The sequence below is a fragment of the Anomaloglossus baeobatrachus genome, chromosome 5 (assembly GCF_048569485.1).
Source record: "Anomaloglossus baeobatrachus isolate aAnoBae1 chromosome 5, aAnoBae1.hap1, whole genome shotgun sequence".
NCBI classification, from domain to species: domain Eukaryota; kingdom Metazoa; phylum Chordata; class Amphibia; order Anura; family Aromobatidae; genus Anomaloglossus; species Anomaloglossus baeobatrachus.
In genome coordinates, this window is record NC_134357.1 from 493,698,596 (window position 1) to 493,716,597 (window position 18,002).

The 18,002-nt window shown below is 47.5% G+C and overlaps 1 protein-coding gene across 6 annotated transcripts in view; it reads left to right on the top strand.

Moving 5' to 3' along the window:
• NDEL1 (nudE neurodevelopment protein 1 like 1) overlaps positions 1-11,954 on the top strand; it is a 37,341-nt gene extending 25,387 nt beyond the window's left edge. For 4 of the 6 annotated variants that reach the window (XM_075350746.1, XM_075350747.1, XM_075350743.1 and 1 more), the window contains 4 exons: positions 1,081-1,172; positions 1,426-1,592; positions 3,286-3,320; positions 4,290-4,372. In XM_075350746.1, the coding sequence (XP_075206861.1) occupies positions 1,081-1,172; positions 1,426-1,592; positions 3,286-3,320; positions 4,290-4,366 (371 nt within the window). In that variant the 3' untranslated portion in view covers positions 4,367-4,372. Of the gene's footprint in view, positions 1-1,080; positions 1,173-1,425; positions 1,593-3,285; positions 3,321-4,289; positions 4,373-9,172 lie in introns of those variants that run through there. The other 2 variants (XM_075350749.1, XM_075350745.1) reach the window with 2 other exon arrangements.
• Positions 11,955-18,002: the final 6,048 nt, after the last annotated feature.

Below are 18,002 nucleotides of genomic sequence, written 5' to 3' on the forward strand. Positions count from 1 at the left end.
CATGTTTGATTTCAGTGGGTCAGTAAAGATCCGGCATGTTTGATTTCAGCCTGTCAGTAAGGATCCAGCATGTTTGATTTCAGTGGGTCAGTAAAGATCCGGCATGTTTGATTTCAGCCTGTCAGTAAGGATCCAGTATGTTTGATTTCAGTGGGTCAGTAAGGATCCAGCATGTTTGATTTCAGCCTGTTAGTAAGGATCCAGCATGTTTGATTTCAGTGGGTCAGTAAGGATCCAGCATGTTTGATTTCAGTGGGTCAGTAAGGATCCAGCATGTTTGATTTCAGTGAGTCCGTAAGGATCCAGCATGTTTGATTTCAGTGGGTCAGTAAGGATCCAGCATGTTTGATTTCAGCGGGTCAGTAAGGATCCGGCATGTTTGATTTCAGTGGGTCAGTAAGGATCCGGCATGTTTTGATTTCAGCTGGTCAGTAAGGATCCGGCATGTTTGATTTCAGTGGGTCAGTAAAGATCCAGTATGTTTGATTTCAGTGGGTCAGTAAGGATCCGGCATGTTTTGATTTCTGCCGGTCAGTAAGGATCCGGCATGTTTTATTGTGGACATCCAATCCTTTTGTCTCTAGCAATAAGCCACCGGTAGAGATGTCTGGTAGTGGCTTTCTCCTCGAGCACTCGTGATATATGTAGGGTCAGGAGATAGACGGTTGTTAGATGAACGATCGGGGGAACCATTGTTTGGCCGACAGCTGTGTGAAGTGTATGGGGGGCTTAACAGTGGTCATGACGTCAGTCAGTCGTAACTGTAACGATCTACCATTAGAAACCATTGCTCCTTTCCATCTCTGGTGATCTTCTGAGGTGACATTATTCGCTGTGTAAGACTGTGCAACCTCCAGAGATCGTCAAGCTGAGCTGATGAGAAATAGTGGCATACTGCCTTCCTGGCTCCGATACCTCTTGATTTTAGAAGCCTTCCCACTGGTCAGATCCCAGTGATTGGACTCTGGTCGGCTGTCCTCCTAACATACTATCAGTGTCTATGCTGTCCCTTTAAATCCTTCGCCATCCTAAGTATTTGGGCATGTGTAATTCATCCATCCTGCTTTTTGTTTATCGTAGGTATACCAAACGGTTTTGGTACCACGCCACTAACGCCGTCCGCCAGGATCTCTGCCCTGAACATTGTAGGGGACCTCTTAAGAAAAGTGGGTGTAAGTATTCTGCATTTTGGACATTTGTTACACTGACCACCAATGCACAAAGCTGTCGGTCTTGTTTTGCCAGGGGGCGAGACTTCGGGCAGCTTTTTACCATCTCTCCCGTTTGTTTTAATGAAAAGTTACTGATCACGGGGGTCTCGTTTGTCGGTCATGTGCTATAATTGTGTCTCACAAGGAAGCCCCTTTGTTCCCAGGCTCTTGGCATGTCTGACTGTTTCACCTCTGCTGGTTTCTTTCTCTTCAGGCCTTAGAGTCCAAGTTGGCAGCGTGCAGGAACTTTGCCAAGGATCAGGCTTCCCGAAAGTCCTACGTCCCTGGCAGCCTGAACAGCAATAGCAGCAGCAGTAGCAGCATACTAAACAGCGGGAGCAAGTTCTCCCACCCAGCACACACAACGTACTTCGATAAAGGGTGAGTCTACTCCTCGCGGTCCCCAGACATGCACCTTATGATACAATATTGTGTGTATATGCCTGGATGTCAGATGCTGTTACTGCGGAGAATCAGTAAGGAACCGCTATGATTCCACTTCCTTCTTAAAGGGGAACTAAAGCAAAGTGACCACTTCCCTTTGTAACTATTCATGATGTATCAGCTGCTTAGAAATAACCTACATGATCATCTATAATTCCGCCACATCTACATATTGCCAGAAAACATGGCCTCCAGTCCCAAGGAGGTGTGATGGGGTGGCCAAACGGTAAGTAAAGGGTTATTCCACATGAGCCCTTCAGCCAATCAGCGGCTGCTATTGGGCTAATTCGCACTCACCGCTCTTTGTTAGAGCTTCACGCTGTCGGACAAACCTCATACAGGCAGAAGTAGTAAGAGCGCGGAAGCCCGATAGTGGCCACTCATTGGCTGCAGTGCTCATGTGGAATAATAATAGTGGAGGATCCCTTTAAGTGGAATCTGTCAGAATGATTTTACTACTGAGGCTAGTCGTATCCCCTGCCTGGTGATTAGCGAGCACTATCATACTTGTAATGAGCAGTTTGATGATCTGATGGGCTCAACGTGTCTACCAAGTATAATGGAAGTCTATGGGGAGCTCGAGCATTTTTCCTGAAAAATGCTGAAATTCCTTATTGACGTCCATTATACTCGGTGTTCAGACGGGCTTGACTCGTATGTCAAACTGCTCATTATGAGTACTGAGCTTCCGAACATAGCAGTGCCCTGAGCATGGTAGTGCCCGCTCATCACTAGTCATAGTACAACAATAAAAACGATCCCAGTCTTGCAATTATCCCATGTGCCAGAACAAAAAAAATCAAGCTTTATAGGCACATGCAAATTAGCCAGGCAGTACTTTGGGGGCCTGTCAGTATATTAACATGGCCACAATGCACTTCCAGGCTTATTTCCTTGTGTATTCAAAGCTTGATTTCTCAGCGCTGACACATGGGAATACTACAAGGTATATTGTTGTTTTTGTTTTTTGTTTTTTTTGTTTTTTTTTTTTACTGGGGCACCAGCTCATTTGTTTTACTGGGTGACTTGGAAAGGATTAAAGGGGTTGTCCACTACTAGGACAAATCCTGATTTTACCTTTCACCCCCTGGTAAAATGATATACTCACTTCCCATACCAACGCTGTTTGAGCGGTGCCGCGGTTTATGGTCTCGGGGCCTCACATGAGTCTTGAATCCAATCGGCGCCGGTTTCCTTCTCCCTGCCATTGCTGTTGATTGATTAATTTGGTCTGAAGGTGGGGAGAAGGAAGCCGGCGCTGATTGGATGTGGGGCTTGCATAGCGTCACTTGAGCTCTGGGAACGCAAACTGTGTAACTTCTGGAACAGCGCTGGTGCGGGAGGTGAGTATGGGCTTTATTTTATCATCTGGGGGAAACATGGAATCAGATGGGGTTGTCCTAGTAGTGGTCAACCCCTTTAAGGATCAGGCATGTCCGATCCTATTGCTAACCCCCTGATCCATGTCCAGTTCTGGTCTTTGCTGGTTAAGTGGCATAGGGCGATGTGCTTTCCTTTGCAGACCTGTGCTCCGTCCTTCAGGTAAGTGCTCGTAGGAGGTTTGGTGCAGTGTTTGAAGTGCCTCCGGATGGCCGGAGTAATGTTTTTGTTTCTTTTTCCTCCTTACTAGGCAGGAAACGGTCATTTTCCCCACGTTGTTTATGGGTAATTGCACATAGTGATAAGGCTGCATGCTGGTGTTACCTCTGGGTGCCACACTGGACTAATAACTCTTCTTTCTAAGCGTCCAGACTAACCGCATGGGGGGCAGTATCCTTCTGGGCACTGCTACAGGGGGTGCAAGGGGAGCTCCTGGGTACTTAAGGCTCCGTACAATCATGATTGGTGTCAGGGGAGAATGATCAAGTGCATTGTGATACACGATACTAACGTTACAAAGGCTTCGAATGAAGGGGTTGTCCGGCACCGATCCCTGGTAGGTCATATGGACTATGCCTCCCTATGTCATAGACATAGGTCTCCCACCAATGCAGAAGTGGGGCGCAGTGGACAAACCCTCTTAAGAACAACTTTCCTGATCTCGAGAAGTATTAAGTCACATCCAGAGCTGCACTCACAGTTCTGCTGTAAACTTCATTTCTGCCACGTCATGTTTTAACCAGCAGAATTAAGATCTCCGCTGCGCTAGGGGGCAACAGGAATTGGAGCGCTGCTCTGGAAAGTGAATGGAGTATAAGATTTGGTAAATCTGCGGGCAGTAGAGGCAGAGTATGTGGTAAGTGATATAGTATTCTGATTGGCCAAACCTTGCCTACTAGAAAACCGAGCCTGGCTAGTGCGCCCCCACTGGTAGCGATCTGCCAGGAAGACCCTAGCTTCTTGTGATATTTTGGATCACCAGACTTTATAATAACGCGGTTTTTCGGCGCTCGGCTTTGTCCTGTCTTGTTTTAGCGTCGGCCTCCCCTCCTCGTGGTTTTGTCGGCCTCGTCACAGGTCTGTACATATCCCCAGCCTGTAATCGCCGTGCATGCTCTCCTTTCATAACCCACTGATTGCACGCATGATATCTGACCCAAGCGGAAATAACAGCGTAACCCCCGGTGACTGGCGCTCGGTGACTTACTGGCAATGGAGGGCATGACTGACATGACTCTGACTCTGTTCACATAGTGGATTGTTACAGACAGCAAGCGATTCGATCACTGGAGCGGTCAAGAATGATAACCGGAGCATACCTAACATTTTAGGAAAGGGTACGTCAATGCCATCAGTACATGGGTATGGATGGGCTCTTCATGGGCTGAGATGCAATACCAGACACTGCCTGTAGACAGTAGGGGCGCTGTTTCTCACACCACTCCTTTAATTTGGCTATAGATTGGATAGATGCAATCGAATCAGAGTTGCATCTGGTCCATTCGAGCCGTCGGAGGTTGTCCAACTTAGTGCTGATCCTCTAGGAAAGTCGTTATCTGGCAGGGCAGGGTCTCGGGCTGATGCCGCGGTGCATACGGGCATCCCATAGTGTCACTTCCTATCCTATACCGAGCTGCTCCCTTCACTTTCTTCTCCCCAGCAGCGCTCGTCCTCATCTCGTCAGCAGTAATAGGATTGTCAGGTTGACACCAGGCCTGAGAATAGAGAGTCGTGCCTCCAACGTGACCGTGGCCTGAGAATGGAGTTGTGCCTCCAACGTGACCGTGGCCCGTCTCCCCCACTTAGTTTATCTCCTTTTAGGATTACATAACAGTCTTGCCTTAAAGGCTCAGTAGGTGCGTCTGTGGACAGGCATGTGTATTTGTGTGTTTTGCATGCTTGTGCGTAATTAGAAAACAAACTCGTTTCCCCGGCTGAAAGGAAAATTCCTTCAAATTTGTTCGATCACTTGTAGTACCATTTTTCACCACTGACTGCAATAGTTGATTTCCATAGGCAACAATGCAACAGCGCCCCCCCCATTCTATTTCTAGCTGTATTTTTTCATTCATTTTAAACACTTTTATATAGCGCTTTTAATTCCACAGTGCTTTAGACTGTATGTGACATTTTTAATATATCCTCCAATTTATTTCTTTTTTTTAATTAGCGCAAGGGTGTCAAGGGGCTGTTATAGATTTAGATTTCTGCACCTTTAATTCTAACAGAGCACAGCCATTCCAATCCCATCCCCCACTCCTGTGACCATTTACCTCCAGTAGTATGTATATATGTGTATACCGAATGTTCAGCTATAATGAAGGTGCAGAACTCCCAGCGGCAGCGCTCTATCGGGTGTATATTGGGTGCCATGCTTTGTGCAGGTTGCATCATTGTATACGGAGGTCGGTAACGTTTGGGGGGAAGCAAATCTGTTCTGTTTGTTTCCAGGACTGAATTGGATGTAACCCTAGATAAGAGCCATTCACAGAATGGACCTGATACTCCATCACAGCACCACAAATTAGATTACGGGGAGAAGCCAGTACAGTTACTAATGTAGCTTTAGACTTTTTAGGAGAGGAAGTTAATATCCCTGATAAGTGATCTTCTCAATCCCTACAGTATTTCCAATCTAATTTATGCACCCGGGATCAGCAAGGAGGAGAGGGACACTGAGGAGCTGTGGAGTCAGGGTAGGCGGACTGAGATTCAGCAGCAGGGAGGAGGGACCGTGAGGAGCTGTGGAGTCAGGGTAGGCGGACTGAGATTCAGCAGCAGGGTGGAGGAGCACTGAGGAGCTGTAGAGGCAGGCTAGGTGAGCAGAGATTCAGCAGCAGGGTGGATGGGCGCTGTGGAGTCAGGATAGGTTTGCAGAGATTCAGCAGCAAAGTGGAGGCACTGAAGCTCTGTAAGCATAGATTTGTGAGTGGATCTGCAGCAGGGTGGAGTGGCGCTGTGGAGTCAAGCTAGGCAGGCAGAGTTTCAGAAGTAGAGTGTAGGAGCACTAAGGAGCTGTGGAGTCAGGCTGAATGGACAGATTCAGCAGCAGGGTGGAGGGGCACTAAGAAGCTGTGGAGTCAGGCTGGGTCGGCGGAGATTCAGCAGCAAGGTTGAGGAGCACTGAGGAGCTGTAGAGGCAGGCTAGGTGAGCAAAGATTCAGCAGGGTGGAGAGGCGCTATGGAGCCAGGCTAGGCAGGCAGAGATTCAGTAGCAGGGTGGAGGGGCACTGAGGAGCTGTAGAGGCAGGCTAGGTCAGCAGAGATTTAGCAGGGCAGAGGGGCGCTATGGAGTCAGGCTGGGTCGGCAGAGATTCAGTAGCAGAGTGGAGGGGCACTGAGGAGCTCTAGTCAGGCTAGGTTTGCAGAGATTCAGCAGCAAAGTGGAGGCACTGAAAATCTGTGAGTAAAGGTTTGTGGGTGTAGCTGCAGCAGGGAGGAGGGACACTGAGGTGCTGTCTGTAAGGATTGGTGAGCATATATTCAGTAGCCGGAAGGAAGGGTATCGAGAAGCTGTGAGTAAGGATTTCTGGTGGTGATGCAGCAAGTAGGAGAGGACTTGAGATATGGTCCGTAAGGATTGGTGAGAGGAGATTTAGCAGCAAGGAGGAGGGTAATCAAGGAGCTGTGGGTACAAAGGTTTGGGTGGTGATGCAGCAGGGAGCAGGGAAATTGATGCACTGTCGGTCAGGGTTGGTGAGAGGAGATACAGCAGCAGGGAAGAAGGGAATCAATAAGGAGAGGAATTGAGGTGCTGTCGGTAAAGAATGGTGAAAGGAAATTCAGCAACTAGGTGGAGGGTAATCAAGGATCTGTTGGTACAAAGATTTGTGGGTGGTGATGCAGCAGGGAGGAGGGGAATTGAGGCGCTGGCAGTCAGGGTTGGTGTTTGGGGACTCAGTAGCAGGAGGGGGGATTGAGCATATTTCAAATTCAGCAGCAGAGGTGGAGGGACACCGAGAAACTGTGAGTCAGGCTGAGATGGGGAAGATTCAGCAGCAGTGGAGAGTAGGGACACTCCGGAGCTGTCGTTCAGGATTAGTGGGCGGAGATTACGCAGCAGGGAGGATTGAGACTGACAAGCTGTCGCTCAGGTTATGTCAGTGGACAATGACAATGCAGTAGGGAATGAAGGACACTGAAGAGCTGTCAATCAGGCTACATGGACAGAGATTCAGCAGCAGGGAGGAGTGGTGCAGAGGAGCTGTCAGGCTAGGTGGGCAGAGATTCAGCAGCAGGGGCACAGGAGCTGTCAGGCTAGGTGGGCAGAAATTCAGCAGCAGGGAGGAGGGGCACTGAGGAGCTGTCAGGCTAGGTGTGCAGAGATTGAGCAGCAGGAAGGAGGGGCACTGAGGAGCTGTCAGGCTAGGTGTGCAGAGATTCAGCCGCAGGGAGGAGAGGCACAGAGGAGCTGTCAGGCTAGGTGGGCAGAGATTCAGCAGCAGGGAGGAGGGGCACAGAGGAGCTGTCAGGCTAGGTGGGCAGAAATTCAGCAGCAGGGAGGAGGGGCACAGAGGAGCTGTCAGGCTAGGTGTGCAGAGATTCAGCAGCAGGGAGGAGGGGCACTGATATGCTGTCAGGCTAGGTGGGCAGAAATTCAGCAGCAGGGAGGAGAGGCACAGAGGGAGCTGTCAGGCTAGGTGAGCAGAGATTCAGCAGCAGGGAGGAGAGGTACATGGGAGCTGTCAGGCTAGGTGGGCAGAGATTCAGCAGCAGGGAGGAGAGGCACAGAGGAGCTGCCAGGCTAGGTGGGCAGAGATTCAGCAGCACGGAGGAGAGGCACAGAGGGAGCTGTCAGGCTAGGTGGGCAGAGATTCAGCAGCACGGAGGAGAGGCACAGAGGAGCTGTCAGGCTAGGTTGACAGATTCAGCAGCAGGGAGGAAGGGCATAGAGGAGCTGTCAGGCTAGGTGTGCAGAGATTCAGCAGCAGGGAGGAGAGGCACAGAGGGAGCTGTCAGGCTAGGTGGGCAGAGATTTGGCAGCAGGGAGGAGAGGCACAGAGGGAGCTGTCAGGCTAGGTGGGCAGAGATTCAGCAGCAGGGAGGAGGGGCACAGAGGAGCTGTCAGGCTAGGTGAGCAGAGATTCAGCAGCAGGGAGGAGAGGCACAGAGGAGCTGTCAGGCTAGGTGGGCAGAGATTCAGCAGCAGGGAGGAAGGGCACAGAGGAGCTGTCAGGCTAGGTGAGCAGAGATTCAGCAGCAGGGAGGAGGGGCACTGATATGCTGTCAGGCTAGGTGTGCAGAGATTCAGCAGCACGGAGGAGAGGCACAGAGGGAGCTGTCAGGCTAGGTAGACAGAGATTCAGCAGCAGGGAGGAGAGGCACAGGGGAGCTGTCAGGCTAGGTGGGCAGAGATTCAGCAGCAGGGAGGAGAGGCACAGAGGAGCTGTCAGGCTAGATGAGCAGAGATTCAGCAGCAGGGAGGAGAGTCACAGAGGAGCTGTCAGGCAAGGTGGACAGAGATTCAGCAGCAGGGAGGAGGGGCACAGAGGAGCTGTCAGGCTAGGTGGGCAGAGATTCAGCAGCAGGGAGGAGGGGCACAGAGGAGCTGTCAGGCTAGGTGGGCAGAGATTCAGCAGCAGGGAGGAGAGGCACAGAGGAGCTGTCGGGCTAGGTGAGCAGAGATTCAGCAGCAGGGACGAGGGGCACAGAGGAGCTGTCAGGCTAGGTGGGCAGAGATTCAGCAGCAGGGAGGAGGGGCACAGAGGAGCTGTCAGGCTAGGTGGGCAGAGATTCAGCAGCAGGGAGGAGAGGCACAGAGGAGCTGTCAGGCTAGGTGGGCAGAGATTCAGCAGCAGGGAGGAGAGGCACAGAGGAGCTGTCAGGCTAGGTGGGCAGAGATTCAGCCGCAGCACAAGGGAAAAGCGGTACAGAGGAGCGGTCAGTCAGGCACAGTGGGCGTAGTTTCAGCAACAGGGAAGAGGGACAGTGAGGAGCTACCAGATTATGTTGGCGGCAGCAGCAGGTGTATAATGTGAACTATGTCCCATTCACTCTTTTTTCATAGGGTAGATCCACAGTATTGAATATTGTCCTTTTTTCAGTGACTGTGACAGGATTGATTTGCTTCTCCAGGCAGCGCTCTGTTTATCTGTAGTCTGCTATGTCTATTAACATGCCATCATTTCTTCCTGCAGGGCAATGAATGGTTACGACCCTCCGGGAATCCTAGGATCACGGCCTGCGTCTCCTCCCGGGATGCTCCCCCTCAGTGTATGAGCGCAGGAACCCCTCGAGAAACAGACTCTGGACCTTCACTCTTCACGGTGTCTGAAAAAGGACAGATTTCGCTTCACTTTAACCTGTTCACTGCCTTTTGGAGGGAGGAGATGCTGCTCCCACCCGGGGGACAGGAAAAGGGGTTCAACCATATTTACTTGAGCTGGAATTGAGGCTGCGCAATATACTCTCTCTCCGCTGCCGCCATTTTGGATGCTTCGTAACCCCTGGGACACGGCTTCCGCGACCTCTTCCTTCTCGTGTCCCGGTTTGCTGTACTGCTGTGACATGGCTGTGTTATCATGCTGGAGGCTCGGCACAACCACTCATGGCTTCAAAATAAGTATGTACTGTCCTCACACTTCGCCCTCCGAGGGCTCTACGACGCGGCAGGTGGAAACGGCGGACGGACGTTGGCGTCCCACACCTGCGAAGGATGCACCAGGCTTTGGGATCTGCGATCCAGAGCCTCCGATTCTCTCCCCACCCTCTTCTCTCCCACCTCAGATCTATATTACAGGGTTGCAGCTCGGCTTGTGTCAATCAGAATGTCTACTTTTATTTTATTTTTTTTCTAGCCCCTTCCTCACCACCTTTTTAAACAGTATTGCCATTTTTGGGGGACCACCAACAGGGCTGTGGGGGGAAAAAAATACTATGTGTGTACCTCCCATCCCCTCACCTGTTGTTTTGTGCCTCTATTCCTGTGGATGCCTAATATCGCTACCCCTGCTCTGACATGTACATAGATGCTACACAGAGTTGTCCCCATTTACTTCTTGAGCAAAAAGTACAGGTCAGATCGTCGATGTCGCTATGCGCCATCACCTGGATGATATACCATATTGTCCCATCCTCCTCCTCCATATTTCATTTGCTATACTATAGAGGGACTTTGGATTATGTTTTCTATTGTGTGTTATACTCCAGTCGCATCCAGAGCCGCATTCAAAATTCTGCTGCTTTAGTGCATTATGGGAGATGCCAGGTTTACACCAGGTACTGGGCAGTCGTCTACGATGGCAGGTCATTTCTTGCCAGTTCCATGGGGAGGTCAGCGAGTCGCAACTCTGGCTGTGAAAGGCGTATAAGAGATGATGTAAAGAAAGCTCAACATGAAGTGTTCTTGTCTCTACCATGAATTTGGAGATACTATTTAAAGCCCTTAATATGGCTACTTCCACATTCAAGGAGCTCCTCTCCCGTCTGCGTAGGGAGATGACGTCAAGTCAACTGATAGAGATGACAGATCTGCTCACCTCCTAATGCGGAAGTGAGCGGAGATCAAGTAGCCCTTCATTCTCAGATATCATTAGATTCACCGTGACTTTACCTTGGTCAGAAGACTAAAGGACCCCCCCCCCCCAACCCATAGCATTGTGCAGATTTGTGACTTAGTTCTCGGCCCCGTATTGTGCAGGGTATTGATAATCTCATCTGATCGGTTGATGCTTTGATGAATTTTGGCCTCTTCTTCCCACAACTTAAACTGCATGGAGGCGCCCCATATAAATCCGTCAGTACCTACGTAGGGCAATATAGCGGCACTTCGTTATGGCCTCCTGTGTATAGGATGCAGCTTAAAGGGAGTTTGTCATCAGGTTCCACCCCTCGAAACTGCAGACGGCACTAGATGGGTGAATGGTAGAGCACTAAAAACATAGCTAGGTTGAAGGCCAGCATAGCTAGGTTGAAGGTCACGTTTCCTCGCAAGTGTCCAGGTGGTGGTACCTTTATGTGACGTGCTTTGGACTCTCCACCTTCCTCTGCTTTTGAGTCAGGGTTGGTCTGTTCATCAAAGGGGGCTGCTAGATGTAAAAGGGTCTGCAGGGCTTTCTGTGCGGAGAACGCAGGACACTAATAAGAAGGTACCGCCTCCCAGACGCTTGTGATCGCGCTGGCAGGAGGAGTAAAAACTAGCACTGTCATCTGTTTTGAGGGGTCAAAACTATTGACCTAATCCCTTTAAGAACTATATATTTTACTGTTAACCAGGGACCAAATACAGGAACCCCTTTAAATGGTTATTCGGGACTAGAAAAACACGTCTACTGCTTGCGTCTGGCGCCTCAGCTCAAACTGCGGACAGATGTGGCACCGTTTTTTTTTTATTTAAAAAAACCCATCGTATTTTTTCCACTTTTGTATGGTAGCCTGTAAGGGTCAAAAAGTTGTAAGGTTTTTTGGTACAATGAGAAATATAATAGTCATCCAGTCTCCGCCTTCATACGTAAAGAGCACTTTTAGGCCTAGCCCTCTTCCCTTCGATTGATGGGCATCGATCAGTTTGATACACGGGTACTTTTCTCATAAGACCACTGCTTTTCTCTCTCAGATCGCCTTTCCCCCCCTACACATTATTTTAAAGCACACTTAATTTTAGCCTAGCCCCTCCCTCCCCGCGCTCTCCCGACTCCTGCCCCGCCCCCGCTGTTCTTATCGTTGACGTTGTGACTGTTTACATTTTTTTTTTTGTTTGTTTTTATTGTATATAGATTTGTAAACATAATATTTTTTTGGGCCTGAGATATTTGTACATAACTCGGGCAACGTAGTTCTATATTTATTGAAGATTCTATACGGCATGTTCCAAGGACGGCGGTCGAGGGTGCGTCACAGGCGCCGCAAGTAATATCCCAAAATCTGTTTTGTGACTATCGGAAACGGTGGCAATTTTAGAAGGGAATAAAAACAAATGAACAAAAAAAAAGTGTCTTGTTATTGATTATGAGGGGGGATGGGTTCTCGATGCCAAGATGGAGCTTGGAAAGATTCTATTGTCAACAGGTACAGGAACGAGGCCACGGATTCCCATCAGGGTGCAATGCTAAGACATGGTAATGATGACCAAGGTATGACATCGCCAGACACTGTACAATGCCGCTATACCACTGCTACAAGTGGACACATGGGTAGCCCAGGCCTTGTATTGGGAGGTCCTCGTTTTCCACTTCTATGTCCATGGTGGAAAAAGAAAGATCCAGTAGATTCCAAGAACACCACCCATAAAGATAGGAAAGGGTCCTACTAAAAGGATTTAGACAAGTACAAAACGCCCCCAAATTTCGGCCTGACACCCAGTAACGGGTCCATTGTGCAGACAAAGGACCCCAATCTACATCTGATAGGGAACATGCATGTATGTATATGATGCTAATTAGTGGCAGCACGATAAATACTTCCATGTGTAATACCGTCTCACTATGCAATATCGCACCCTTACTTCATCTATGGTGGAAGGGTGAAACAGATCTCGTGATGTGGGGAAACCGATGCCGAGAGCAATATGAAAGGTGAAAAGAAAAAACCATCTAAAACAAAAATAAATGAAAAAACAAAAGCGGTGTTAATGCGTTTCGGCTGCATCCAGGCGTCATCAGGATAACCCTCATAATAGATGCAGCCGAAATGTGTTGCATTTTTATTTATTTTTTTTTTATTTTTATGGTGGTTTTACACTTTTTACCTTACACATCCGGAACGACACATCACCTGATCTATTTCACCCTTTCATTATCGTTTTCAGCTGTAACTCTTCTGGGGGGAGATGCCCGCAGTGGACCAGGAGGGCTGCACCATGATTAGCCATAACCGAGGCTTTTTTTTTTTTTTCTTGGAAAGAAGTAGCTATAATTAATCTTCCGGGATATTCCGACTGCCTGATGCGGAAGTGATCGGTGACAATACGTCTACAGAAACCTGCTGCCATATGTGTGCGAGTGGCAGGTGTCAGTCCTCTTCTAGTACATAGTGATGGAGGCGTGATAACTGACGTTCTGTAGATGTGATGACCCCGGCCATGTTCACTTCCCGATGTGAATGGAGCCGGATTACCGCCTTAATTAACTGCTGTGGTCTATGTTGGTTTGATGAGATGTAATTTTACATTTTGTTTTTTTGGGTTTCTTTTTTTTTTTGTCTTCCAGTAGGTTGGGTCAACATTGCCAGCAAGAGGCCATAATGAGTGATGAGCGAGTGCTACCATGCTCGGGTACTCGTAACGGATTAGTGATGAGCGAGCAGTACCATGGTCGGGTACTTGGTACTCGTAACGATTAGGGATGAGCGAGCACTACCATGCTCCGGTACTCGTAACGATTAGGGATGAGCAAGTACTACCATGCTCGGGTGCTCAGTACTCATAGCAAATGGTGATCAGCAAACTCTACCATGCTCAGTACTCATCACAAATAGTTAATGCTCGGATGGGCGTGATTTGAGTACCCGAGCATAACTGAAGTCAATGGGGAACTCGAGCATATTTCTGGAAGATCTTCCCAAAAAATGCTCCCTTTCCCCAATGACTTCCATTATACTTGGGTACTCGAGTCGCTCCCATCCAAGCATTAACTGCTTGTTACAAGTACCGAGCATCTGAACATGAAGTATCAATATTTTATTAATTTCAAAATTTTAAAATTATTTTCCATAGACATACATATGTGCAAAACAAGGTCACAAGATTTTTTTCACACTGGACTTGCTCGAATACCACTGTTATAGGTTCTATTGCTGCACTAACTTATTATTGGCATATATCATACCCATTTTGCATTAATTAGTAAATTTCATCCCCTTCTGGATGCATGAGTGTGCTTTATACTGCTCCCAATGCTATCAATTAGCGCTGTGGTTTAGTGATGCGTGGCGAGGTTAGTTAACCTGAGCAATGATGCAGTGAAGCGCAGCTTTTACTGACCTGTGCAGAGTTCAATGTGGTTGTGCCGTCCTTTGTCCCGACGCGCGTTTCCCACTTCTTCAGGGTACTGAGCACCCGGTCATGGTAGTGCCCACTCATCACTACTCGTTAGTAGCACTGAGCAGTCGAGTAGAGTAGTGCTTGCTCTTCACTACTCATCATGAGCACCTGACATGGTAGTTCTCACTCATCACAAGTCAGAGCTTCTTGCAGTCATTTCCATAGGGACGAGCAAGGACAAATAGGAATTCCATAGCTTCTACTAAAACGAGCGGCACCGAGCGCCACTGCTTATTGCTGCTCCCATAAGACTGTGTAGACAAACGTATTATTCTCACCTGCGAAAACCACACCAATTATGCTAGTCACGCTGACCAGAGTGTGATCTGATTTTCTCAGATGTGGTAAAGAAAAAAAATAAATACATTTTCCATTATTCCAGTCTGTGAAAATTGGACTGCACTCGAAGTGAGGTCTGATTTTTTTTTTTTTTTTTTTCCTTCCTTCTTTGACGGACCCATTGACTTTTACGGCTAAGGACAATCTGAATAAGATGCAACTCGGACATACTGCGACTTTTTTTTTTTCCTCTCACACTGATAGATTTGGTCTGAGAAAAAAATCGGACGTGCACTACCCCATAGAATAACATTGTTTTGTCGGACAGAAAAGATGACGATGTGCATGAGCCCTAATAGAAATTTTTGCAGATTGGACAACAACGAGGAGCAAAATTGTGGAGGTAATTAAAGGGTTCTTGCCATCTCCATGATCCTATCCCAATAGGTATAATAATAATTATAGCAAATACCTCCAATTAGAAATGTAGTATAGTTCTCCTGATTAGCTATGTCTCTTGCATCATGTGCAGGGCATTGCTGTGGCTTAGGTATCCATGGTTACCAACATGCATATAGTGAAGGTTGCTAGTAAACGTAACCATGGATATGCAATGCCCTGCACATGAGGTAACTGACATCGCTAATCAGGAGAACTATACTACATTTCTAATTGGAGGTGTTTGCTAAGATTATTATTATTATTACACCTACTACATATTGGGATGGGAACTTGGAGATGGGAGTATCCCTTTAATTCTTTATTTGAAAAGCCCTCTCACTAATTCAAGGCATGGTTTAGCTGCATGAGGCACTGCACCATAGGAACGTATCCTCACCGGAACGACGGAGTAAGTGACCATTTATTAGGGAAAAACCCTCTTCGGCCTGCTAGGAACATATAACTGTGTTTTCATTCACTGATAGCAAGCAATGATCCTGCATATCGCGAATACAACATATCTTCACACAGGCTGAGGAAGACACTTGACAAAACTACAACTTAAAGGGCTTTAATAAAATCCCTTTAATTAGATTAGTAACTCTTGGGATAGTGCAGAACTACAACTCCCAGTATGCCCTGGGAGCTGCAGTTTTGCACCAGTTAGAGGGAAACATGTTACAGACTATTGCACCATATAGCCACAAGACGCAGACCCTGCCACCTATAATGGCAATAAAACAGCAGGTTTATTTATTAGAGAGCCATTAATAATGATAAGAAAGTGGTCCTGACAAAGTGAAACAGTTGCTCATGGCAACCAATGACATGCGAGGTCTCATTTCTGACAAAGTGAAACAGTTGCTCATGGCAACCAATGACATACGAGGTCTCATTTCTGACAAAGTGAAACAGTTGCTCATGGCAACCAATGACATGTGAGGTCTCATTTCTGACAAAGTGAAACAGTTGCTCATGGCAACCAATGGCATACGAGGTCTCATTTATTTAGCCAGAGTCTAGAACATGAAAGCTGCAAGCTGATTGGTTGCCTCAATCAATGTGGCTGGCTAACACATTGCATGAAGGTGTGAGCTGATTGGTTGCTACAGCCAGAGTTTAGAACAATGAAAGCAGCCAACTGATTGTTTACTAAGGCCAATTTCTTGATCATGACAGCAGATTGGTTGCCATTGCTGCACATACCATGAGATATGTGAGCTGATTGGTCATGATGGCCAAGACACAAACATGAAAGCTGTGAGCTGATTGGTTGCTATGATCAAGGTGCAAAAAAGTTGTGATCTGATTGGTTAATTCTACATACACCTGCTCTCACGCAGATGAAGGCTGACTTGGCCACCTGAGGCCTAGCACCTGGTAGTGATTGTCTGCACCCTGCGTGGTCAGGACAATTCCTAGAGAGGAGCACGGTAAGAAGCCTCTGGCTGCCATGTTGTACTTCTACTGCTTGTGTCCACCATTGTTTTCCCTCTTCTGTGAGGAAATACCTGAGGTAATGAGTTTGCAGTATATATATTTGTGCACACTGCAACCTTCTAATACACTTGTGAGCTCTCTCCTTGCTGTCAGTGAATGGAAACCTTCATATTAATATCCATGTAAACTGCTAAATGGTAATACTTCTCACAGCGGAGGGTTTGTTACAATCGGCTGCAGCTGTGTATTCGTATTACTGCAGTGCTCACTATGTCTGCCTGTATTATGCAGAGCGGCCACTGATGGCCATGTTGTGGCCGCACAATGGTCCAGTGTGTGGGACTGGGCTCTGGGCTATTCATGTCTGCCAGATGCCAGCAATGTGAGAATCTTGAGTTCTCCAGTCTCAAGATCTCTGAAACCTCCCATTGTGATCATGAGAGGACTATTGTCTGTGTGTGGGGACACGGCGACCCCCACATCAGTGTCATTACCGTCCTCATATCATATCGCCCTGTATTGTGCATCCAAAAGCGGTTATATTCTTGTATATAGGAGCAGTATTATAGTGCTTATATTCTTGTACATAGGGGGGCAGTATTGTAGTGCTTATATTCTTGTACATAGGGGGGCAGTATTGTAGTGGTTATATCCCTGTACATAGGGGGGCAGTATTGCAGTGGTTATATCCCTGTACATAGGGGGGCAGTATTGCAGTGGTTATATCCCTGTACATAGGGGGGCAGTATTGCAGTGGTTATATCCCTGTACATAGGGCGGCAGTATTGCAGTGGTTATATCCCTGTACATAGGGGGGCAGTATTGCAGTGGTTATATCCCTGTACATAGGGGGGCAGTATTAGGCCTCGGTTCTACTTGCATTTTGCATGGACGCGTGCAATCTGATAAAACATCGGACTGCACTTGCACCAGTGCAAAACTATGGGGCAATGTCCTTCTGCGATTGATTTCTCATGCCATAGCGGAATGAATCACAGCATGCTGCGTTTGGCAGGGAGTCTCGGCTTGCATGCACCCAAACAAGTATATGGGAGCGTGTGAAACTTTGCAGTACACTCGGATGTCATCAGAGGGCAGTGCGATGCACGCAGAAACAGGCTGCGGGGAAGAGACAGAAAGTGCTCCCTACCTCTTTTCTGTAGCTGTGGTCCGATTGCATCAGAGGGTCATTAGCATATCGCTTCTGATGCTCTTGCATGGGAAGCAATGTGCAAGTGGAACTGAGGCCTTATAATAGTTATATTCTTGTACATAGGGGGCAGTATTAGGCTATGTTCACACACTGTGTTTTTTACCTGCGTTTTGGGTCCGTTTTTGCTGCAGAATTTTCTTGAGAAATTCTTGTAACCTTTCTGCAGACATTCCCCAGCAAAACCTATGGCAAAAAAAATTAGCTGTGCACACACTGTTTTTTTCTTAAGAAAATTCTTTCAGTAGATTTTCTTAAGAAAAAGAATGAGCAGTCACTTCTTTTCTGCAGCTAACTGCGTTATTTGCCATAGATAATTGGCACAATAACGCAGGGAGCAATCAGCCAGCGGTAAAAACGCACCGAAAACGCAGGTGCGTTTTTTAATTCAGGTGCACTAATCCTTCACTCTTAAGAAATTTCTTAAGAAAAATCATTTTTCTAGTGTGAGCATAGCCTTATAGTAGTTATATTCTTGTACATAGGGGGCAGTATTATAGTAGTAGTTATATTACTCTAGTAAGTAGCAAATTGTAGAGTAAACTGTAAATTTATAGTGATTCTTTCATACCTGATCTGACAATATTAGTACATGATCAGACTTGACATGTGATATAAT